At 36.9% G+C, this 26,911-nt stretch overlaps 1 protein-coding gene across 3 annotated transcripts in view; it reads right to left on the bottom strand.

The window, feature by feature from the left end:
• Window positions 1-18,053: 18,053 nt before the first annotated feature.
• NCAM2 (neural cell adhesion molecule 2) overlaps window positions 18,054-26,911 on the bottom strand; it is a 285,808-nt gene continuing 276,950 nt past the window's right edge. For all 3 annotated transcript variants that reach the window (XM_035315435.1, XM_035315436.1, XM_035315438.1), the window contains exon 18: window positions 18,054-25,684. In XM_035315435.1, the coding sequence (XP_035171326.1) occupies window positions 25,573-25,684 (112 nt within the window). In that variant the 3' untranslated portion in view covers window positions 18,054-25,572. The remainder of the gene's footprint in view (window positions 25,685-26,911) is intronic.

Below are 26,911 nucleotides of genomic sequence, written 5' to 3'. Positions count from 1 at the left end.
AAAACTTGGAAAGACTATAAAATGTTATTATCATGCTGAACTTGAACAGTGATGAAAGTCAGCTCAAAGTTATAAAAAATTTGAAGAACTGCAGCACTACACACAAAAAAATCTACTATTAATTAAAGTGGTGTATAGGGAGGAGAGAAATGCACTTCCCTCAGTATTTATCACAGACCTGATGATCAAAGCTTCAAAATTATTGCTCACTTGAAATGCCTTCATTGTAGAGTCACTATATGGGGGCAAGGACTGATCAACAGGTTCCTGGGTATCCATGCTTCCTCCTGCTTCATTTGCTGGTATGAATGAATGCTCAACTCCTTCTAAACATCAGACCAAAACATATCCCTCACGTTGCTACATGTAAGCTTTAGCTTCCAATAGGTTTATATATAGAATTAAATTAATTATCTATTTAGTAGGTAACATAGAAACATTGCAACACAGAAAAGGGCACAAGGGTATTTTTAGTCATATTTAAGGTGCCTTTCTGAACAGTGGCTTGAGCAATTTCCCATATGGTCATAATCTCCCAAATTGGAAGCAAGACCATAAGGACTTGCTTCAGTAAATGTAAGCTAGCAGTCACTGGCAGTAATAATGTAATGACTTGGACTCCAGTAACCTGAGAGATCCTTTCTGTTTTTTAGAGATAGGGCCACTTGTGAGATCAGGGAATATACACCAGCTAGTTTCAAAGTAAATAACATAAAAGGCTATAAAGGTCTCTGGGGCACTTTATTGGGGGAGTGGCTCTTTGTTCTGCAAAATCTCCTTTTATACATACTTTGTTAAGACTGCTGAGCAGCATACTATCTGCTGGAGTGAAGTATTTCCACTTTCATTTGTACCTTACAAAAAAAAAAAAAAAAGTCTGATGATGCATTTTGAAAACGAGAATTTTTTTTTAAGTTACTTCAGCATAAATTCACAGAACTGAAATTTATAACATGCAAATGATCAGAAGAGCAGCAACAACAAATGATGATTTCTGTTCTTCATGGCAGGTTTGATGGAGTTTACTTAAGGTGATATTTTGCAATGATGCAATTTAACTATATATTTATTAGGAGACAACATGACAGCAATAGAACTTGTTACACTGCACTATGGAATTACCATACTTTACAATTAAATTCCTACTGGAATGCCTCCAAAATGCAAGTTGTGTGAACAATGGATCAGCTGTATGAACTTTTTCACTCTGTAGATACATTCCTATTATGCCACAGGGTTTCTGAATTTACATAGCCTGTGTGACCTTGAGTCACAAAGCTAGCCCTAGCCTTATCTAGCAAGCTATCCTTATTATCATTTTTGGAGGTGAGAATATTTTGTACTTCTGGAGATCAAATTCTTAAGACTTCTTAAATCAATTCTTCATAATATGTCTTTAAGACTGATGATACCTGCCTTCATGTTCATGTATCTTACATAATAACAGTAAAATGTTAGAAGCTCATTTAAGATACCTTCTTGTACTTAAGAGAGAGTTTTAAAGCATGTTAAGTAATTCATGTGTTTTGCAGTGACTCTTCAGCAATAATAAATTTTAGTCATTATGGAAATACAAATAATCTCAGTATGGCAGGCTGGAGAAACGAGCTGACAGGAACATCGTGCAGTTCAACAAAAGCAAATGCTTAGACCCGTACCTGGAGAGGAGAAATCTCATGTACTAGTAGATGCTGTAAGCCAGATGGCTGGAAGTCATGTTTGCAGAAAAGGTATTGGGGATCATGGTAGACACCATCCCTGGAGTTGTTCAAGGAAAGGTTGGACCTGGTGCTTAGGGACATGGTTTAGTGGGTGACATTGGTAGTAGAGCAATGGTTGGACTAGGTGATCTTGAATCTCTTTTCCAACCTTATTTTTTCTATGATTCTATGATTTCTATGCCACACCTCAGTATTATCAAGATTTGTATCAACAGCTTCCATAGGGAGAGAAAGGACATTCATTCTTTTTCATGTAAAACCACATACAGTATAAAATTTTAAAGTAGCCAGTGCACAGATTTTTGAACTTAAATTTCAGTTAACATTAATGTATTGATGAATACCTAAAAATAAAATGCACAGTTACACCTTGTAAAAACTGGACCAGGCACCTAATAAATGGAATATTTTCTTGAGGTATGGGTAAACAGTATCTAATACAACAGGGTCTCCATATCCTACAAGAGCACAAACATATGACAATAGTAGAAGTTATTAATTTTTAACTGTGGCATCAAAATGTTTCTCCTTCTAAGACTTAAACTCTAAATACTGAATACAAAAAGTCACAGTGAGATTGAAACAACCACCATAAGCAAAGGAAGGAAGACAAGAACTCTTCAAAACCAAGGCACATGTAATTTTTTTTTTGCTGAAAAGGAAAGCTGAACCCTATCAGGAAAACCCCAAGTTTATTTTTGCTAATTCATGCCAATGAATACTGTCAGATAAAATTATTTGTCAGTTCACAGTTTACGTATCAATCTGTAGACAGTTGCCAATCTAGAGTTATAAACATCAAGTCAGCAAAGAAGAAAGTCTTCTGTGCATTTTCAAGCATGTGCCAATGCCTAACTAAGAAATTGTTTGAGTAGAAAACACATTCACAGCTCACCTAAACTCTGCCAAAACCAAAGTAGACATTAGCTTTACCAAAGCGATGATCACTGAGGTACTGTTTTGTGCAATTATCCATATTATCTGTAAAAGCATTCTTACAGTAAATCATCTACAATTGAAGTTTTCCTGAAAATCTAAATTTGAATTATTCTGGAAAGTTCAGCACTGAGATGTCTTCAGCACAGATTTGTTTGGAAAGTGATTGCCATTCACTGTGCCATTACGTTAGTGCAATTTTCTCTTAATTTCCCATTCCCCATTTAATTTTATAGCAAATGTTAAAGTAGCTCCATTAACATTAACTTTTCTGAATTTTCAAGAACAGATCTACAAAAACATAGATGCTTTTCTGAACCAATTCCTCAGAATATTTTTGAGATGTCTACATAATCTCTAATGTTTTAGAGTCAACATGAATTTTTCCTGTAATTTGAACATTTTGCTTTGGCTTCTTTTTACCATATTTGTAATAATATACCTTTTATTAATGAAAAAGAAAGTGAAATAAAAGTTTCCAATTTTTTATATTTGATTTTTGTTCTGTTTGATTAAGAGCTTAGGCTTCATCATTTCTCAGATATTTTTGACTCTCCAGAAGTTAGGAAATCAGCATTTTTATCCAATTGTGTATGCAGGAATAATAAATAAGTGGAAGATGCAGCTGCTTAGAAGGCTCGTTACTGTTTTGTGGATAACAATCACATACAGATGCAGTATTTTTCAATGACAACCTGTATCCTCTTAGAATAATATTTTCAAAGAAAAGGCAAAAAGCTGCATAAAAATATGCAGATGGGTTGTTCAGAGGCATTGTTTCTCTGCTAAGCTATTTCACGCAGCCAAATGGTACAAGCCCATGAACTGCTGGAAGGACTCCTGACTTCAGAATTCCATCAGGATTTGCAGGGAGTCGATGCCTGGATGTGTAGTGTGCAACTTACTATTAATATCAGCCAAGCACACAAGCCAATAAATCACTCTGCAAGGTGTATTTATAAAAGAAGAGATAACATGACTGTGAAAGGAATTAGGTAGAATCCCTTCACAAAACACAATGAACCACAAAATTCACTTTTTGAGGTTTATAGCTTAAGAAAATTTACCATCATAGGTTTTTACAGGAGGGCAGGAGGGAGCTGCATGTACTAGCATTAGTTTGAGGACATCCACAAATATGAATTGCTCTGTTATTCTACCAAATTTTATAAATATTAGTGTAGTTTTATTGTAAAATGCTAGATTTTTCCCACTGTAACCTCTTCCTCACAGTTTTTACATTAATATCCTTGCTTTCCCTCCCCTTCCCCTCCCCCCCCCCCCCAAGGACTCTTCTGGCAGCTTCCTGTTACAGCCTATCCTCAAACTAACATCAGGTTTTGGAGAGTCCCTTACTGACATTTTGACTGCACTGAAATAGCTGCTCCATTCCTACTACAGTGATTATGATTCTCACTTCTGCCAGCATTCATACGGTCCTCAATGATGAATATACGGAGCAATGAATGGGAAGGATCAGCATTCCCACAATTCCTATTTATAGTCCAGGATAGGATTATGACAAAATTATCATTATGTGATGCTTCTAATCTTTTTCTGCCAATTCTACCTATTTAGCTTAGCATTGCTAGCTTCACACCTCCTCTTTAATAAATATAGTGGAAAATTTTGAGATATTTTTGATTGCTTTAGCTCCCCATTCACTGAGTAAGTTGTCTTTATGCAATTTTTCTGAAGACGGTACTACTGCAGCATAGTAACTAATAATCTGTTCATGAATACTGAGCTGTGACACTGGAAAAAACAGCAGTTGTTATCCCAAAGAGCCAGGTTTCATCTAAGACACTTTATATGACAACCTATTCTTTCCTTCAGTTTTCAGAGTACAAAATACTTATAAAGAAAGCTTTGGCTATAGAAATTTCTGAAGGTTTTCACTATTGGTCATTCACCTTGAAATATTGTACATTATGGAGACAAGATTATGCACATGCACCTTTAACAACAGTAATAACTTGCATTATTTGGTAGCAAAAGGTAATAAAATGGTGTGACAAAGTTCTCAATTAATCTCGGTCTTATTATTCAATTAGATATTACAACTCACAGGTCTTTTTTTAAATTATTATCCCCCCCCCCCCCTTCCCCCCCTTTTTTTTCCATCCTTAACACATTGCTGTCCTAGGATTAGGGTCACTGTGCAACCAAATGTATACATGAATATATATGTACATATAGACACACTCCCATCGATGTGCTTTTTAAAGCAGTTTAAGTAATGTGCTAAAACAGAGAGCAATCACCACATTCTGAGTAAAACCTGAAGTCAGTAAAACAGCAGGCTGCTCCATGTCAGATATAACTTCCCAGACCTTCAGGCTCGGGCCCTGGCTCAGAAACCAGCTTTCACTTCTTTTAAGAATGATTCACAGACTTCTGAGCTGACCCTGCCTTGATCACTGCACAGGTCCAGCAGAAGTCTGCTCCTCTCTGCTGCCCTGTTTAGAGTCCATTCCTAGCGCTCACACTCATTTACTTTTAACCTTGGCAGAGATTTCATTTTCAGTGTTGCCTTTGGTTAACAAAATATTGCTCATTAAAGAAGGGGAGAGGGGAGAAAGAGAGAAGGAGAACACATCTAAAAGTACATCTGCTTAACAGAGCCAAAAGACATTATACCTTCATTTAAATTGGACTGCAATAGCAAGCCTGTGTACAGTACATGGCTTGTCTTCCCCCATCAGCATTCCTCAGTTTGATGCTAACATGTCCTAATAAGGACAGCCAGAAGTTGTGTAAAAATAAAGAGAGATTTCACAAAGGGCTGTGGCTCTCAATAAAATCTTCGAAGTGACTCAAGGTTACTGTGTCAAGTAACATCCTTCAGCTAGGGTAGAATTGCAAGTTGACATGGAGGAGACAAATATTTCTTCAGAACCTTGTCTGCTTTTACAGACGGATTCCAGACAGCTTTCAAAACTTGATGTTTTGAAATCTAAACAACAAAGTATCACGTTTCCCATCACATATAGTATTTCTACTCATTGGCCATGTAAATTTAAGGATTCAGATAAATCATGCCTCATTCATAGCTAACATGAGTATCTATGTTGAGCCATATAGGCATGACCTCAAAATGCATGTCTACTCCACTGCTACAAAGAATAAACAATGCAGATTAGAAATACAGGAAAGAGGATGTTGAATCCTGTGCCAAAATAACCATGTTCCCACATTTTAATTCAAAGACATGAGAAAAATACAACAGTAGAAGTTTCAGTAATGTGTTGCTTCTAATTACACAGTAACAGAAGCTCCAGCTGGAATTTGGTTCCAGTAGCTCACATGAAAGATTTAGAGTAGGATTTAAGAAGAAAATGAAACTTGTTAGTTTTAGAAGCTACAGGTAGTGGAAAGACCAAGAGAAGGTATGAAATGAACATAGAAACTGTAACACAGGCAATATGTATAAACTGAGTAGAGCAGCTCTCTCTGTATGTGAATTAAATATTATGTGAGAGTCAAAATTATTTATAAGGATATTGACTCAGTAAAACGACCATAATTTCTCAAAGCTATTCTGGTCACTATGGCAATATGGAGAGTTGAGAGCTTGATGTTTTCATCAGAGTATTTTATCATTGCAATCATTTTCTTGTCTATGCTTCTCTTGTATAAGCATCTGTATATATATATGTGATTACCTTTTAGATTTAATTCAAATAGTCAAACTATGGTCAAAAGCACTACTACTATAAAAAAGCTTAGGTGAATGATGCTGGGGGAGAAAATCAATATGCTTTGATAAGAAACATTCTACTACATATATTTGCAGGTTGGAACACTGAGGAAAAACAAACAAACAAACAAAAAAACTTGCAAATATCTGAGAATATAAAAGTGAGCTTTGAATTGTACATGTTAAAGGCTGGAAAAAAAGAAGACCAAATTATCATTATTCTAAGAAAGAATACCACCATCATTCCCATTTGGAGGAAATAAATACTGTATCCCTGTAAAAACTACATATAAATATGTAACTGGATTTAGGAATTGGGGATACAGAAAAAGTGTTGTGTGTTAATTCCTCCTGGGAGATTTGGTGTAGTTAGCAGCAGCTGTTTCACCAAAACAAGCATTTTGGAAATTAAGAAAAATCGCTCATACAGTAACTATTTGTAGCAATTTAGCAACCTAGTAAGAAACCCAGCAGTTGAAACAAAGCTGTTTTTGAAATACAAAAAATCATTTGCAAAGAGATACTTAAAATAATCTCCTGTGTTGTTGTATTTTTCTCCCTGAAAGCTGTTATTTCTAATTACAGAAAAAAAAAAATGCTCTTATCTTGAAAAGAAAAAACAAACAAACAAACAAACAACAAAACAACAACAACAAAAAAAAACAGTTAAAAACCCCACTCACATTCATCTTGCCTGCTTTTTATTTTAGATGGTGTTTTGCAAAGTCTAGCGATTAAAACCAAAACAAAAAAATGTTTTGGTATCTCACAGGCGCCTTTAAATATATGTTCTGTTTATCCCAACCAGCCTCCCTCATCAAATACCTGTAGGTTGTTGGCAAACACTTAATTTCAGAGCAAGATATATTTGCACACACTACCACCCTGACAGTTTTGAACAATGGATAGATACTCGTTTACACTATACTCCTGATGAATTCAACAGGCAAAAGGGAAAATATTCATAACAAGGAAGGGGAAGGGAAGGGGAAGGGGAAGGGGAAGGGGAAGGGGAAGGGGAAGGGAAAAAGACCCACCGCCAAACGTACAATATCTATCTGTTTTGGATTATATTAGTAGGATATTGTGCATTTCCTATGTAGGTGACAATATTGTTACGTCTGAGTATCTTAGGAAGACCACTAATTATAGAACAGCACAATCATAAAGAGAAGTTAAAACCATTTTTGTGTGTTAAAAGAAAATAAAAATAATTAGCAATATTTTTTCTTAAACACAAATAGGAGTACCCAAGCGGAACAAAACACTTCCCCAGAAAAAAATTAGGACTAATTATAACTTAAAATGATCACTCATTATATTATCACTACTTGATTATAACTAAAAAGAACTGGGATGATTCAGTGGGGTATCGTGTTCCACCTCCCTAAACTCTCCATTAAATAAAGGGTAACTTTATAATCAACTCAGCATTTACTATGACATCATAATATATGCATTTTACAATGCTGAAACTTCAATTCAGCAGTCCACCTCACTTCAGCAAAGAACATACATCTAAATGTAATAATGTAGATGATTATTCTAAATACCACTAAGTGATTTGCATGCAGATTCAGAAACTAATATTAAGCACTGCATGTTGATGCATGCCTCTGAAAAATTGCAGGGTCATATCGCTGATTCAATCACCTTTCAACAAATATATCCTTACATTCAGGCTCACTATCTCATTTTGAAAGCTTCCTAAGACAGCAGCAGGATATTTTGGGGGTCTGTTATAAAAAATATGTTATTAAATGTGAGAGAAGGGTCAATTAATTCCCTCTGTGAGTGCCCGGGGGGGGGGGGGGGGGGGGGCGGACAGCCCCAGGCTGTCCCTGCAGTGCACACAGCCCCGGGGGCACCAGGGGCTATGGGGCAGCTTTCAGTCCCACCTGGGGAGCAGTGGGCGGGCAAGAGGCTGGGATGGGGAAGTGCATGAAAAGAAAACCAAGGGGACCCCAGCACTGAGGGAGGAAGGGCCCCCTACATGAAGATCATGTTCATCCTGGTGAAGACCTGTGGACACTGAGGAGTGGCTGTGACAGGCCCCACATCTCTGCCTGGAGAAGGCTCAGACTGTTGGACACAGAGAGATACTGGAAAGGCAAGCATAACACCAGGAAAAGCTATCTTATTTAACAGTTATAATAGCTTTACTATTTATGAGGCTTTTCTGTACTAATTGGGACTGTGTTTGTATTTCTGCTTTAGTAACAACTGTCATATGATGAGGTTTTATGATTTTAGTTAGGTTAGCAATAAATTCTTGGCTCTCCTTCTCTTGCATGCGGTATATTCTCTTTTGTTTATAACAATAACTTGAGTGTAACTATATACATCTTGGTTTATTATAGGGAACTACAGTGCAATAGTGCCAAGGAACTAGACATCCCACTGTGTTTGGTTCTGTATGTAGACATGAGAGGAGCTGGAAGTCCACAGCTGCAATCTTGTAAGGTACCATTGGCAAGAGATGGGATAAGACATTAAGAAAACAACTGTGTGGTATTTACTGAACTGAGGAACTAAAAGATTAAATATCTTGCCTTACAGCAAGAAACCAAACCAAAGAAACAAAAACCTGTACACAATAAAACAGCTCCGAATGCAGACTCAGGACCTTTAATTCTGTGTCTGCACTGTCACTTCCTGTCTCACAGCAATGATGAATTATAAAATGATTCAGAATCCTTCAGTTTTAACATGGTGGAGTCAACATATGACTTGCTGGTAACCAATCTAAGAAACAAGTTTGATGCTTTCTCTCCTGTATTTTTAAATCTTTATTAAATATATTATGAACTGGCCTTATCAACTGTAAGGTCAGTTTGAGAAGTTTGTGCTTCATCATCTCTGTAACTAGCTTTTTATACATGACAGCCTGTGAGGTATGAAAAAATCAAATTATTTTTTCTGCAGTAGGGAAAGAGAAGTGACTACATTAGATATGAAATTTCATGGTAGAGGAGCAGAAGGCCTGCATTAAGACTTGCAAAGGCCTGACCTTTTCAAGGCAGTCAGCTGGATGTACATCAGCCTTATCAGCACGCACCACCAGCTTGATCATCTGGTTCATGCAAAAAACAAATGTACAGGCTTGAGCATCTAGGTGTCCTTTCAGGGACAGAAATCATGAATGAAGATGGAGGGAAGCCTTGCCCTGAGACAGGCTCAGAACAACCACCTGGGACACAAAGCTCACAGCGCTCCAGCTTTAAATGGACCCAGTGGGAAGAGGAACACATATTTTAAAATGCCCACCAGGACTTAAGAAGCCACTGGTTCAGTTTCAGGCCTTACTATTCTTAGCAGCGCAGTTACTTCAAAAGCTGGGTCTTTCCTGCTCAGAGATGGTATCACAGGATGATGAAGAACTATAAACAACCACCGTCCCTGCAACGTGAGTGAGTGCAAAGAGCTTATCTTGCTACTCTACAGAGTTCCTGCAGCAGCTGTGTTGAAGAAATGTGTTAGAAGAGCAGGAATGCCTGCAGATTACTTTGTCGCTAGTGAGTTCAGGCAAAGCTGGAGGTGGTTGCTTGTGTTTCCAACTAAATCCAAGGGTCAGTGAGAGTGGCTGGGGCACCCCAGCTCTGCATCTAGATGCCTCTTATCCCTGCAAAGACAGAAGGATCTAATGGCTGTAGCATCTCATTATTCTCTCTCCATCACAACATGAAATCAGACACAAAACAAGCACACCCTGGCACAGGCTAGTATTGCATCACAGAAGAAGAGATTATTTTCTGACTGGGAAAGGAAACATAGAAAATAAAAATACTAAAAGACTTCATTCTTATGGAACAACTCTCTTCTCAGTAGCCGACTATCCAGGTTTTCCTTCTGCCTCCCAGCTCCATTTTTTTCCTGCTCCATTTTTCACATAACACAGTATGCAAATAACAGAAATCGTTCCGTATCTCTAGCTAACATTTGGTATACAATGCATGTCTATTTAAGTCATTGGGAATGTCATTAGGATAATAACTAACTAGGCAGTGAAAATTTTTCTTCTCCCTCTATTCAGACCTCTGTGCTGCTGCAGAAGTAGAGGATGTTAATTATCTTTAACAAAAGGTAAAAATCTAGGGAATGTTAAAAAAAAAAAAAGGTATAAATTAGCATATTTTCTACATATTAATTTTTGCATACTAGAAAATTCATTTTAACTTAGCAAATGTAGCACACCCAACCCCAAATACCTGTACTTAAAAATCCTAGGTAAGAGCTGAACTGAGAGGTAGACCTATTTATAAACCATCGATGAATATAAAGCACTAACTGCACTTCATCTTCCACACACAGCTTTGTTCCTCCCCATGTGATAGGAATCTCGGAGATGCTGCAGGATAAGAGGCAGGGGTTATACCTGTATAAAGACAGATCTGCTGATGTTAAGGGCGAGACTTAAGAAAACATGGATGATACACAAGCACTGGGAGTAAACAGCATCCATTATCCTCTCCATCCCTGTGGACTAAGGTTAACAGAAAGAAAACTTACTTCCAGACACCTTAAATATGGACTAAATTTGGTTCCATCAGGAAAGTGAAGCTTTGACAAAGTTACTACCAGTTGTTGCATGCTGAAGGAATTTACTTCCCTTTGATCCCAGCGCATCCAACATCCTCTTTCTAATTCTGGCTTTAATTATGAGTTGTAAAATCTATGATGGCTATTTAACAATGTGAGGGACTAACATAGCTCAATTCACTTATGTCACGTTGGGACTTATAACAACCTAACTGGGATTTTGCATATTCCTATTTTCATTCTCATGCAACACTGGATACTCTAGCACAGATGGTTCATCTTCACAATACTGTAATTGAATGTGTATTATCTCAGATGTTTTGGCAGTTCTGGAAGGTCTGAGGAGGTTGGCTGAGAAAAGCAGTCAGGCTGGTACAATATTGTGATGAAAAGGAAGCAATTATGATATTTATTTCTGAAATATTTTGCAGCAATTGACAAATCTATCTTAATTCATGTGCAAGCGCAGATTTTTCTCAGTGAAAAAAATACACTGTTAAAAAAAAAAAACAACAGCAACAATAGATCAAAAAAAAAAAAGCAAGCCATATCTATGTGTCTGTATCTAACAAGCTGAAAATCTTTCCTTTGGGAAAATGCTGTCTCTTCTTACTACAACAGAGTAGCATGTAATAGAACATAACAATTCTGAAGAGAAGCTGGTCCTAGAGGTTATGTGTAAGCAGTCTGCATCCATCCAACTTGGATCTAATAAAAACTTAAATTGCACTTCTAACCTATTTTAAGGTCAAACAGAATAAAAAGCAGGGTGGGCAGCAGGTTGAGGCAGGTGATTCTGCCCTCTGCTCTGCTCTAACAAGACCCTACTTGGAGTGCTGCATTGAGCTCTGGGGAGCCATCACAAGAAAGTCGTGGAACTGTTGGAGTGAGTCCAGAGGAGGGCCATGATGATCAAAGTCCTGGAGCACCTCTCTTACAAAGACAGGCTGAGGGAGTTGGGGCTCATCAGCCTGGAGAAGAGAAGGCTCTGGGGAAGTCTTACAGAGGCTTTTCAATACACAAAGTGGGCTCTTTACCAGGTTGTGTAGTGATAGGACAAGGAGCAATTTTAAGCTAAAAGAGAGTAGATTTCAATTAGATATAAGGAATAAACTGTTTACTATGAGGTTGGTGAGGCGCTAGCACAGGTTATGCAGAGAAGCTGTGGATGTCCCATCCCTGGAGGTGTTCAAGGCCAGACTGGATGGGGCTTTGAGCAACCTGTTCTAGTGGGAGGTGTCCCTGTTCATGGCAGGAGGGTGGTGGAACAGTATGGTCTTTAAGGTCCCTTCCAACCCAAAGCATTTCTTGAAGTTTTAAATGCACAATGATGCGATGGCAGCTTAAGTACAGTGGCAGAGAAGCAGCAAGGAGAAGAGATTGTAACCATCACTGCAAGATTCTTCATTGTAAGTTTGCATCATTGGAAGCTATATTCTAATATATCCCTGATTAACACATGCTAGCACACACCAATGAGACTGGGAATCTCTTGTTAACAGACTCCCAGTACAAGGCAAATAAGTAGTGATCAATCTAGCTATAATGAAGATGCAGCACAAAAATTAATGTGAATTTGAACTAATTCTCAGAGAGTATTTTGTATTCCTAAATACACCGATTTAAAAAAGAAACAAAAAATTGGCTATGAGGAGGCAGCAATTTCCACTACTATCTTAACAATATTACTTACTGTAATGCATTCAGGGTATTGGGAGATATTTGCAGTCTATTTTGTTTCTAGAAAATCACAGCTTGCTTTGAACTCACTTGAACTGATATGAACGAAGGTTAACAAAAGAAAGTGTATGAAGAATCAAAGGTCCACATATTAGCAATTTTTGAAACTGGGACCTGTTATTTTACTGTACTAAAGAGATGTTTAAATGACCCGTATTACACAGTTGTTCTGTAAGCCTGTCTGGCAAGAACCAAGTAAACAGAAGTCGATTTAAAAAGACAACAAAACAGAAGTACTCCAATAGATACGTTTGTTCCAGTAAAATGGGCAGGTCAAATTAAATCATTTAACCTCTTTATCAAGGCTTCCCTGTAGCAGCCAACTGTGTAGTAGAGGCATAATCCTTGTTAGCAGAGAAGCTAGTGCTTCACTGGCACCGTCACTGCTGCTGACCAACTGTGACACAGCTGTGCTCCCCAGCCACAGGAATTGCTGGTGAAGGGGCACGAGAGACTCATCACCTGCCTTGTCACAGCGAGGCACTGCTCCTATACCCTTTGCCAACTTCTGTGTATACTTACTGCAGTTTTAGACCGCACCCACAAAATTTCAAAGAAAGTAAACATTTGCAAAGCCTGGAAGCCCACCCTCAAGTTCTCCCTCGGTACTCCTGAAATATTGGGCACACCTGTCAGAGGTAACAGTCTCTCAGAAAAACCCAAGCACCACCAAAAACTTACAATGAGGCATATACTCTGTAGCCCAGCACACTGCTGTCACTGCTTACTCTCAGCTAAATTACTGAAGTAAAACATACAAATTAAGACTCAAACATAACCTTTTGCTTGACTGACAGTCTTCTAAAGTCTAAGGCACGGAGCTGTTACGAGGATATGGTAAGGCCTGGAAGTGATGTGATGGAGCCATGAATGAATACAGCCGTGAATTGTCCATCAGTCCAAGAACTGGTCTGTGCAGTGAGAGAGGGAGAAAGAAACAGCAGCACACTTCTCCTGTTTGTCTTTTTTTTTTTTTTTTTTTTTTTTAAAGATTCAAGTTTGCTAGAGAAAAGCTTACACAGAGGAATAATTATCCCGTTACACAAATTGAGCTTAATCCATCTGCAAGGCTACTCTAAAAACATCCATAAAAAGAAAGGACACAGGGAATATAATTAATCTGGTCTGCAAAAATTCCACCTCAGGCAGGGCTTTACAGCACACCTAGATGCTCCATGATTGTCAGTACAATTAGAGAAATAAAGCCTGAGAGGAAGGAAATGAATTGCTTACAGAACAAGGAAAATGTTTCAGTCCCAGTTATGTGTTCAGTAATATATGATAGGCTAACATTAAGCAGATCAGAAGCCCAAAGGACTATCTGGAAAAAACAAACAAACAAACAAGCAAACAAACTACAACAACAAAACAGAACAAACAACTCCACAAAGAGAAACTTAGTTTAGTAGAAATAGTCAATTACATCATTATTAACCAAGGCTAAAAACTGGAAGAGGTGTGAATTCAGGGTTTACTCTCCTCTGTTTCTCTTCTGAAACCTATTTTTAATAGGTCACCCTACAGGCCTGCCAGTTTTCACCAGCACAACAAGGTAAGGCACAACCAGGACTTCACTGAGAAATTGAGATGGCCGCCACCACCATGCACACTGAGGATGAACGTAACCTTAACACTGAGGTTGACCACTGAGGAAGACCAAAACCATTTCCTGCAAAGCAGGATATATAGCAACTATGCAAAAACCTCCCATTCCCAGTCAAAACTAGCAATGGAGTGACAAGATATATCCAGAAAATTATGAAGAATTAGGAAAACCCTCCTCTAATCACGATCTAGTTATCAGATCAGCAAGCCTCCACACATCCCAAAAAAACTCTTTTGCTTAGGTATCTGTCCACCCCTCAACACAGCAGCACAAATTAGGGATTGTTATGGTATCTATGTAATATTTCACTCTTCTGCCAGTGAGCATGAGAGATCTCTTTTTATCACTTGCTTTTCATTCCTTAAAAATAATTTAAAAAATCTGCCACAAAATGAGTTACGTTGGTTTCAATAACTTCTTTCAATAGGCTTCTCCAATTCTTTTATTCTCATTTCTCTTACTAACCTTCTAATAATACATTCCTTGCCTAAATCTATATCATTTTACTGAAGTTTTTCTGTTCATCTCCTCACTCAACCTACTCCTCTTCAGAATGTAATGTGATTAAAAAGTATTAAACCTGTATTTCTTGTCCCAGTACTGATTATTTTTTTTATTATTATTATTTTTTTAAGTGATTTATCATAGCTTTCCCTCCTTCACTCTCCCATTTTTTCTGTGTTGACTATGGACTTTTTGAAGTTAGAATTATGGTTGCTCACCACCTCAGATTGCTTGGTGCTCTTAAGATACTGCAGAAATGCCAATAAACACCAAGTTTGTCCATTACAGTCACTCCAACATTTCTCATGCATTTTCTTAAAAGAGAAAGCAAAACATACCTACCTCAAGAAAAGACAGAACTTGCAAACATCAGCTATTTGCAAAATGACCACATATGGCCTGCATTCATTTAACCCCTTTGAAGCTTGAGTGGCATCCTCTACAGGACCTACCTACCAAGAAAAAAAAATCCTAGAAGAGGTTAATTCTGCAATTACAGGTAGTTAAGGATGTTTTCAGTACAGATGTGTTTAGAAATACTGCTACTAAGCTAGTGTTTCATTTGTTGTCTGTTATGTTACTTCATTTTTTCTAGGGAAAGTTAGATGTTCTGCTATAGGGGAGAAATTGTCTATATATTCTGAACAATAAACCAGATTGTAATTTTATTTTCACACATAAATAACTGACTGAACAGCAGAACTGTCATGCTCATGTTATACACCTCAACATACTCGGTTGAGATAATGTGTGTTCTTGGAGCTGGACATAAACATTCAGTTTTTCAAAATTGGATAAAGAATTCAGAATTAATTGGGTCAGATATAACAGCATCACGACCACTGGTAATGGGTCTGTGCTGTTTGACCTGGCACCAGAGCACTGTACAAAGAAAATATGCTCTGCCCAAGACTGGGTTAATGCCCTCATCCTCAAGTAGCAGCAACAGCTTCAGTACTCACCAAGTGATCAGTAAAATTTGTATTGCAAGAAGTGAATGCTTTAACGTGTTCAAATGCAGGCATACAAACACTGCGTGAAGTGGCAGCAAGAAGGCTTCTCAGCCATGAGAACAAATAAAACCCACATTTAATCTAAAGGTTTAAATCTTGCAAACAGTTTGTGCTCATTCTTATATTTATTGCACGTAGTCTCACTGAAATCAGTAAGATAAATGGGTCCATAAATCTTCAGCACCAAACAGACAAGGAGAGGAAAAGAAACATTACTCTCTCCTGGCACTTGATTTGCTCAGCCCAAGCAGCCAATACCCGGAGTGCAAATGGCACCTTCTGGACGCCAGTCCCAGGCTTTGCCTGCCTCCCTGGCAGCTTTCTGCTCTTCCACTTCAGACAATTCTGAGCTACGTGGAGCTTATCTCTCAAGCACCTCATACAAAATATAACAAGATCCATCTGGTAAAAATAGATTAATCTACTTGGAGTACTATACTTTTCTCAACTGAGAAATAAAGATTAACCTAAACTGTCTGAATGAGCTATATCACACTACTTTAAAACATTGGCAATTGATATTTACACAATTCTCATCTCCAAAATATTTTGTTTTCTTTCTAAGCCTTTAACCCCGAGGCTACATAAACTTCCTACCTTCCTGTGACTTTCCTTTCAAATTCCCAGGCCCTGAGGATGCAGCCATCCCTGACCACCCCCAGGGCTCCCCCACCTGCCCTGGCCCTGGCCCAGGCCCAGGTCCCCACAGCAGCCCTGGGGCTACCAGCCCCTGCCCCACTGAGGCCACAGCAGGGCAAGGCTCCAGCTCCCCACAGCCCTGCCCAGGGCCTGCCCCATTTCAAGCTCTGCCCCAGGGAGGTGCCTGGTGCTGAGGGTGCCCCCGTGCCCTCATGTGCCCCGCTACAGACTGGGCCATGGGACGGGACCTGCCTGCAGGTCCTGGTGCCCCCAGTCCCAGGGATCTGCCAGCCCTTATAGCACCTTCACAGTGGTTATCTTTCAATATCATCAGAAAAATCCAATACTAACTTTTAAATTCTTTTTTCCATTAGCGGTGCTAGCAGTAAATTCATGAGTAAATGATGGATTGCTTTCAATGACTCTTATGTCTCTTCATTACTGCTTCCCTGACGTGCCCTTATCCAGGCGATACCGAGTAGGATCCACATCGGTTCCAGACTGACATGGCAATCAAGCTCACAGGAAATAATCAAACACTTGGTTACAGTTGCAGCATTTTTAGGTCCCCATCCTTCCGCACAAGCCAACAGAGATCCTTCAGATGGTCATAGCGTGTTTCAGCTTAAGGGGTTTATGTTGCCTTGTTGAAGAATATAGTTGACAGTATACATGGCAGTGATATTACAGCCGTATATTATGTCACCAGGTTATGCAAGTGGTGTTTATTTATTTTTCTTCACTCACAGACACAAAATCATATTTTACAGACTGAATATCTTTAATTTTCAAAAGAGACTACGTTCCACTAAATATGTACCTTAAACATACAAGGACAGAACAAAACACTGCAGCAGGGCACGTCATGAATACCAAGAAGTCATAAGCATTGCTCCAGTGTAACAATTAACACTTGCATCCCACTAGGGAATGGCTTCATTACAAAGCTCCTCTAAAATGAAAAGCTTTGCATAGGAAACCATGTAATATACATCATCAGTTTCATTCTGCCCTACTTAATAGTTTAAATTGCATTGCAAGTGACCTTTTGAACTTGCAGTACACTATGTGCAAAATCATTACATTTATTTCACACATATATATATATATTATTTTTAAGGATATCAGCGGTTCTCAAATCTATTTGAAAGTAATTGTTTCAAGTTTTATTTTTATTTTTATTTTTTTTTACTTGTTTTGGAAAATGTCTCAGAAGTCCACAGCATCTTCCTGTTTTGAGTGGTTAAAGATGATTTAGCCCTTCAGATATAAGTAAATGATTCATTTCATTCCCCCATGATAAAATTGTGCCAAACTAAAATTTATTATGTTCTCAACTAGGACATAGGACATTTTTTTCCATTTGAAAATAATGAGATATAATTTGTCCATCACTAGTTGGACTAAGAGATGGATTTTGCTTAATAGAAAAAAAAAAAACAACTTGTTTTTAATTCAAAACTTTTTTGTTCATCTTCTCATTAGAGTGCATGAACGGATTTTAGAAATTCACTGCCTGACCTGATCAATCTGCTGCTGTATGTATTTCATTCTGCTTTTCCAGCAACACTGTTGACAATATTTTATATTGGTACTGATTTTGAAAGAAATTAATTGCTGAAATTTAAATTTTACACTTCTATATTTTTTTAAAGTAATGTTTAATAAATGACTAAGGAAGTTTAAACCACATCCTCAAGCATAGGCATTTTCCACATAACAATGAGCTTACAAATATAGTTTGTTTATCATGCTCTGCCAGGGCCCAAATGAGAAAATTAGCTATCTTTTGCTTAGCCAAGAATACAAAGCATGACACTTTTTTTTTTTCCATGTTGTTAGTTTATTTGGTGCAGTGTTATCTGTGTCTAGGTTATTAGCAATGACACAGGTAAGTAAGCTGTCTTTATCAAGGTATCTAAATACACTTTTAAATATTTTTTTTGTATTTTGAGTAGCAATTCTGAAATACACCAGTGCAGGATGTATAGCATCAAGGTTAAATTTTAAAAAAGTTGATTCTGTTTCTGAAGGTGTCAGACATTATCTTTGTATCATTAGTCATTCACAATAGTTGTATTTACCATTCAACTGTAAATTAAAGGGGGACCTAACTTGCCATCAGTGCACTGAGCAGATAACAATTGAGATGCCTGAATTGAATTGATGCATCATTTGATGATATTTGACTTTTTCTGAGCAAGGCACATACCTAAACAAAAACAAACAAACGACTTTCAGTGGCACACTGATGTTAACTAAAATCAATTCTCTCAGGCTGAGTTTTTCAACACAACATGGAGACCATTTTGCCAGTTGTTGATGTTGTCACTCACAATTAGGAGAGCACATGGCTAAAACATATGCTGATACCAGAGCTTAACAATCTGTGGAAAGAAGGTACATCTGTAAAGACACTGTTGTGAGAAATTTTTCATCCCATGTACAGCCTCCTTAGTCCTTTGGCTCATATAGTTATTTAGAACTTAGGTCACATTCAGAGAACTGAAACTTAGGCACTAATGCACAATCTAGCAAGTTTCTTTGGGAATTTAGAATTTCAGTGCTAACAAAACAGAGGGCATGGCTGCTGCTCTGCCAGTTCAGAAAAGCAGCTAAACTATACTGTCTGGAGTGTGCTTCACTCATCCCCCATCTCTGTGGGGGACAAACCAACAATGAAGTAAAAGCCCACTTCATGGCAGACTATGCCCAGCCTGTTATGACCTGGCACTACTGACAGAGTTACAAACCTTTTGGAAGGCTCAAAGTTTGGCAAAACGAGTTAGCTTCTGCTGACAATATCTTTTTCTAGGATATACTAAATACCTTTAAAATGTTGCAGTCTTATTCTTTGGAAAAAGGAATACCTGAGCCTCAAGCACTGCTGCAGACTCAGGGTGTTAAAATAATAGTTTTTAATAACAATGATGTATTATGACAGAAAAAAAGAATAATAAATTGCAGACCTGCATGAGTGTTATTCAGCAGTTCTATAATGGGGGAAAATAAATAATTTATATGCTTTTTGGCAATAAGTCTCCTAATGAATCAGACATCCTTGACAGAAAGACACTTAGCAAAAATAAATGTAAACTACAACACTTCATTAAAGTAAAAGTATCTTTACTATTAATATACAAATGGTGAAGAGTGACAAATAATTGATATACTTTAAGCCATACTTTCAATGTCTTTCATAAATACAAAACCATCATCTGCAATATTACTTCTTTTTACAGTATAGAGATATATATATATACACAGCATTTCATAGGGACATAAGATTTTGAAACAATAAACAAACTAGCTCCAGTGGTAGCTAACTTATCAATATATAATTCAGGTGGTATATATCGCAAGTGGGCTGTTAACAACATGTGAAATAACAAAAACAATATATGGTATGCTTTAGCTTATACTGTACACAGCATACAAATACATACTGAGTGCTCATTGTAGCAGGAAAGCTATTTGTTATTTATTTTTTAAATCTTGTCAAGGAGCTCAAAATTCTTAGTGAGAACTCTACACCATGAGCAATTAAATTTATCTTCATGGGGAATCCAATTGCTTTATATGTCTGTCACCAACCTGTAGAGACCCCCAAGGGCTTCCTTCCTCTTTTCCCAACCCTACATTTTAGATTTAAAAATGCAGCCTACTTACACAGCAGACCTGAAGGATGCAGTAGGACGGACATTACCCATTCTCTAGTTCTCACAATCTGCAGCAGCCTCTCTTCCTTTAGTAGCTCCCCACCTTCCTTTCCCCACTACCAACTATAGGATCTCCCAGTTTTTGAGCTCTCTCGCAGCTCATTCTTTTGTACCTGTTCTCTCTTTGGTGGCTTTCCTTAATTCTGTCAGCACTGCAGCTGATCATCTTGCCCGCTCCCAATCTCACCTGTGACGTAAAGCTGCCAATACAAATTTGGCAATAAATATCTATTTAATTTCTCTGGGCTAAAAATGGCCAATACTCAAGTTTGAAAGTCAAACATCATGAGGTTCACAATGCCTGTTAAGAGGAGAGAGAGACAAGTAAACTGTGATTTCTCAGAACCTGGTCCAAAGTCAAATCTGTAGTAGAAAGGTTTATTTCTGGCTCAGGTTCAAATGAAATGATTTAAGAACACATTTATATGTGCAGTGGAAATATTGAAGATCACTTAAAGTTTAGTGAGTGGTTTCCCCCACCACTACAGCGCTGCTGTCAAGTGGATTGGGTACTCCAGAAAATGATATGAAAAAATCTAAAAAAGGGAATAGAACCTTCTTTTTTTTTTTTTTTTTTTTTTTTTAATAAAAAAATCATTTAACTATGGTAGCTTTGCATTGATCAGCACAAGTATCTGAAGTTAAACAAAGTGATTTAAGAAGAGACAATACTTCCTAGAATGTTTTCATCTTTACCTAAAGTGTTGCAACCACAGTGAATTATTTAGAGGGATGTTTTACTTAATTCTGGGATTTTACTTAATGTATGGGATAAAACTGTGATCAGGTATCTTTATCTATGCTTTCTGATCACTGCAAACTCCTGATAGACAAGCCTTCCCTGTGCAAAATGTTAGCAGGAGCCTGATAGGACATTTAAGTTCCACTCACACCAAAGTGTCCGCTCACAAAGGTGATGCGATGGGATGAAGACATGTGGAGCCTCACTGAGATGAGGGGATGAAATTCAGGCCCCACTGAAGTCAGTTGTTTTTTTTTTTTTTCCTAAACCCCAGTGAGACCTGGGCTCCTCTGGGGCCCTTCTTGTAGCATTCTCTACACCCCTCCATAGACTAACTGGACTAATTAGGGTCTTGACATTTTCAGTAAAAGTTTTTTTGGAGGCTCTTCAATCAGGAGTGAATGTCACCCAGTAGACAGAGCATTACTCTACAAAGGTATTATTACTTCCTGTGACAGCTTACACAGAGATGGTGTGGCCATAAATGGCTGCAAAACAAATATTCACTGCAGTTTTAACTCAGAGGTAAAATTGTGGGAAGATGTTCCTCATCATCTTTCAGATTTGAGCAAAGATGTTAATGTTTTAGGTCTAAGTGCCTAAATAGAACTAAGGAGACTTTCTATCTGACTCTTCAACTTGATAAATTGGTCAAAACACCCCTACATACTCTCCATGTGCTCCATCTACTAGAATCTTTTCAGCAGTAACACACCCACTATAACTCTCACTAGAATTGTGATCTCAATAGTATTTTGTAAATTTTGTGTTTAAAATATTTATGTGAATTGCAAATATTATCTCCAGTTTACTTTAGATGAGTATTTGAGCATATCTGAGCAGAAAAGTATGTCATGGTAAAGCTTTCAAATACTTTAAACAGGCTTTGTAGACAAATTGTTGAAGATTATTTTTTTCTTTAATAAAGCAGAGTGGCATGCTATCAAAAGGCACAAATACATTTCTATTATCTGGTCTAGGAAACAGAAAAAATGGCATGATTATTATACTACAGTTTAATGACTGGCACTTAAATAATTACCATCATAAAAAGAAAGCCACTTTTTTGGATGAACATCAATGCAGAGGCTGAAGACAGCAGGTGGAATTTACTATACCATGGACTGCTGTCAAATAGCCTTTGTATATGACTGTCACTGTGTAAATATGTTGTATATATCTATGAAGAGATAGAAAGTCAAGCCAATCTTGCAAGCTTTTCTATGAAAGGACATCCACACTCCTGCTCACATTGACCCCACTGGTGCCAGTAGGGTTGCATATGAGTAGTGGGTTCAGCCACACAAAATTTCTTGCAAAATTGAGGTCTAAATAAATTAAACTTTGTCACATTAGGCATTAGCATCACCAGAATCGTAAATATTTCTGCAACCACAAAACAATCAAAAAAAAAAACAAAACAACAAAAGCAACCCCCCCAAAAAAAACACATAAGTAAAAAAAAAAAATAAACAACATCAACAAAAAGAAAACAAGAAGAACTCTCATAGTACATCTGTATACTAAATTGTAAAACATTAATTTTTTAATTGTTTTGTTACGATTGTGGTAAATCAGAATGTATTTTTACTAAGAAAAAATAATAATAACAAGCTTTAAGTCATTTTGCTTAATTTTACTTCTTACTTTTTGTTGAAGAGATTGTCACTGCCACATTCCATTTTGTCCATAGTTTCAATAGCTCTCTCCCATGCTCCTCCCTGGAGTATGTTAGTATAACCATTCAGATTTCTTTTGAAAGTAGTTATATTCTGTCAACTCTTCTGACATTTCATACTAACACTTAAAATTACTTTTAGACAACAAAAGTGACATTTATACAGATACTTGTTTTTTATTATTTTCTTTTTAGTCTAGAATAGAAAAAAAAAAAAAAGAAATGATGTTACTCCAGTTCTACACATATCTTACAAATTACTATGCACTGTCCTTCATTTGGAAATGCTTGCAAATAGTGTTTTTGAGCATCCTGTCATAGTTATAGTTTGGCTTTCTTCATAAAAGCCATCTTTCTTTTCATCATAGTCAAAGCACAAGAGATAACATATTAGTCCACAGATGAAAAGGCATTCTTGGAGCAGTATGCCAATAATTTGAACTGTTCAATTCTCAGCCTAATTGGCAAGAGACATTACAGCAAGAAAAAAATAAATATATTGTAATTCAATATAGTGGGAACTGCCTGTGCTTCCCTTACTGGAATAATTATGCTGTATGTTTAACTTGTGAAGAGTAGGACAGGAGTAGTAATTCTAAATGTGCTGAAGAGACTTTATAAATCTTCTAATCCCTTCACATTATAATTAGAAGCCATATATTTAAAAATAATAAGAAAAAAAAACAAACTCCCAAAACCTCCCCCCCCAACAAAAAAACAACAACAACAAAAACAACAGCAAAAAAACACCACCAACAACCACCAACAACCAACCTATAGTTGTTAGGCCATGAAAGTCTTTTGTATAAATCTGAAGAAAAAGTACTGAAATTGGAAATTCAACTACAGCTGAGCCTAGAAAGGATTAGCCCTGCCTGCATTGTATAGGAACCTTGTTGTGCAAATGATCGTTCTGGCTTCAGAAAAAACACTGTTTGTCTAGTGAACCTTGACTTATGTGAATATGCACAGCACCACCTAACTTTGTTTTGACAGGTAGAAGAGGAAAGGAGGTCTCCTACCTTCATCCTCACCCTGGTAAAAATACTGCATGAGATGATGTGGGTTACAGATGTTCAAACCACACCATCTGCATTCAACTGCTTCAATATTCCAGGTCCCTTCCTTGCATGCCAATAGAGGGAGAAAGCCCAGTTGCATATATGTACTTTGTAGAAAGAATATATATTCACATACATAAACGAGACAACCATTCTTCTTAATTATTGATTAGGGGACAGTCCTGCTCATTGCGTACGTACTCAGAAAGAAACAGGACAGAAATTTAACAGGCAAGCAGCTACTGCCTGCACAGTTCATGGAAGCAACAGTGAGAGACCATAAGGGAGTATCTACATCTTTCTTTCATCCAGAAGTAGTGCCTTAGCATTGAATGTTAACCTGCCATTTTCCCCAAATTTAAGGACATTCTTTTACTTTTCACTTTTGGCTTTGCTGCACAGAAGTCAACCGCTTTTCCATAACTACAAAATATCAGCAAAGAGTTGATAACATTCTGTGTGAAATTTGGCAGTTTAAGTACTTCAAATATGAGATAAATTTAGATATAGCATGGAGAAGACATAATTTGCCGAGTAAAGCTACACTTAAACCTCATGACTTAGTTGTGGAGAATCCACAAAGTACTGTACAATTTGATCCCGATGAGTAGAATTTTCTAATCTAGTTTCCTATGTGGTTTATCTACTCTTTCCAAAGCAAGAATTTGAACAGTTTGGTAGGTGTGGATACACTGTGCTGAAATCGAAACAAAATGTATTACTCAAGTTAGTGACACCATTAAATCAACAATAATAAATAAGAATGGATTTTTCATCAAATAAATTAGCCAAATTTTCAAGTAGTGCATATTAGCCCGAATAATAAAAAAAGTTTATCTTAAAGACTACTTGACGGGAAAAAAAATATTTGGCCTCATACAAGATGCTATTTATTAAAAATTTAAAACTCTTACTAATCATTTAGCCAAAGTCCTTCTTACCATCTGTTCTTTTGTTTCTTGATATAACAAAAGATATGAAATCATAACGTAAGAAGTACTTCTTTAATAAGCCCAACTTTAAATATTTCATGTACTGATTTGTGGTGAAAATATATCTACTACCATAAAATACAGTTTATCCCTTGATTAAATGGTTATAACTAAAAAAGAATGAATACTGTATAATAAATATATTGGGGAAACTAATTTGAGCTTGTGTTATAAGGTTTCATTTGAAGCCAAAAGTTACCAAAAACGAGTTAACTTTTTGCACATTTCCTTCATTCTAGTTTACATACAACCTTCCAAACATTAATAAAGGAAACCGGACATTCTGAAAATCCTGGGGCCTTTCAGAATCATGCTCACATAGTTAGGATGAGACCAATATACTTCCACAAAATATTCAGCCATTTGGTTTTAAATCTGTACATCATGGTTATCATTTTTTTATTATACTAGAAAACCCAGGTGAAACTGCAGGTGTAGCTGGCTCTGTGCTGTTGAAGATGGTTTGTGTTTTGTTTTTTTGGTTGTTTCAAGTGATATGCACAGCTTGAATGACTACTGAGTGTCTGCCAGTGCCAAGGTCTTAAATGTTGTACTGAGACTTCTTTTTTTTAAAGGCAATCTAAACTTTTGCTTTATTATAAATGGAAACAAATACAATAATATATGGCACTTTATGTATGTAGCTTGCACTGTAAGATCCGGAGACCTCATGTGTGGTTAGGGGTGCTTTGCAAAGTATTCTTCTAAATAGACATACTTTTTTCATATAATAAATTACAGTTCTTATTCTGAAGATTTTTCAAATTTATACCACGGGACTTGGTGTCAGCAAATCTACATACTAAAGCCATTAACAAAAAGAATAGAAAGGAACTGTAGACAGGAACTGTTTTATCATATGTACACATGTACTAACTATTCCAAGCTTAAGTTTCCCAAGAAATTAAGGTCAGCTGTAAAGTTTTGGTCATGGGGTTGCTTCAATCCAAATGCATTATCCAGACAGCTGTAGTATATCTTTTTATGCTTTGCTATCATCTTCTTTTGACTGGATGATGTCATTAGCAACTTTGATTTCTATGGTTTCTGGATTTAAAACTTCTTTCCCATTTTCTTCCTTTAGTGGCAGCTTCCTATCAGAAGAAAGGAGAAATCATATCAGTTACAAAACACAACACATCATCTGGAATTTAAGTCTACAGTATGTACATTGTTAATACAGCTCATAGTGTTTATAAAAAAATACTTAATTGACATAATTTACAATTGTTTTGAATATTAGTGTTCTTATTCTCAAATAAATTCATATTAATTTTTTCCAGTTCTGTAAAGGCAGAAGAAGCTAATGGCACATGATAAGCATATTGTTGCTGCCCAAAATAGTTTCCTCAATAAGACAAAAGAAATAATAGAATGCCAAATAGCCAGCTTCTATAATTCTATGAACGTGACCCAAGACATTACTGAGGTATGTGTTTCTTAAGATACTGCTAAACACACAAAGTCAAGTCTTTCGCTGAATCTAGATTTTGTTTTTGTCTGTTTCCAACTGTAAATGCAGTTGCATATGAAAGAAGACATCTACCATTGGAGGTTAGGCCAAGACACAGGTAAAGGAAATGTTTTCTAGCTCAAGGACGTAATGAAGGTTATTCTTTACAGAAATCTACAATTTATTTTCGCTAGGTCACACAAGTTACATGCTTTACTAAGTTATAACTTTTTAAAGACTAAGTTTGTGAGAAATGGCGCAATAAGAAGCTGTCTACTTACATTCATCCCTGTGATAAAAGCTGTTCTTGTTTGAATGCATGAAGACCTTCAGCTAGTATTTTAATTTCAGAAATGGTCTAAAGATTCCATTTTTATTTTAAAATCCTAAATTCCAGTGTCAAAAGAGTTCCCCACCCTTACTTTATAGGGAAGACAAAACACTGATTTCATTCAAAAACTTCTTGAAAATCATAGATTCCCTGCTACCAGTAGTTAGCTGTCAAAAATGTATCTGTGAAAAATATGTATGGTTTAGGCAGACGTTCCTGTAATAATATCTCCTAGGCATAGTAGCTATTAATCCTGATTCCAGTTTGGGTTTGCTTTCTGTTTTTTAACTAGGGAATAGTATGCATATGCCTTTTTTTCATTCATAACAACTGTTATGAAAAATGTTTCAGTAATCTTCCACTGTGATTGCTTTGATGTTCCAAAGAGCACTATACTATTCCAAACCTGTCTGAGGAATCTCTTAGGAACATCTTGTAATAACAGTGTTTGATAATAAATAAAACAAAGCAATACCCAAACTCCCAGTCTTATACTTAGGCTGGCTGAAATGAACTAGTAAGTTGCTATTTATGAAG

The sequence above is a fragment of the Oxyura jamaicensis genome, chromosome 1 (assembly GCF_011077185.1).
Source record: "Oxyura jamaicensis isolate SHBP4307 breed ruddy duck chromosome 1, BPBGC_Ojam_1.0, whole genome shotgun sequence".
Taxonomy (NCBI): Eukaryota; Metazoa; Chordata; class Aves; order Anseriformes; family Anatidae; genus Oxyura; species Oxyura jamaicensis.
This window is presented reverse-complemented; position numbering and strand designations above follow the sequence as displayed.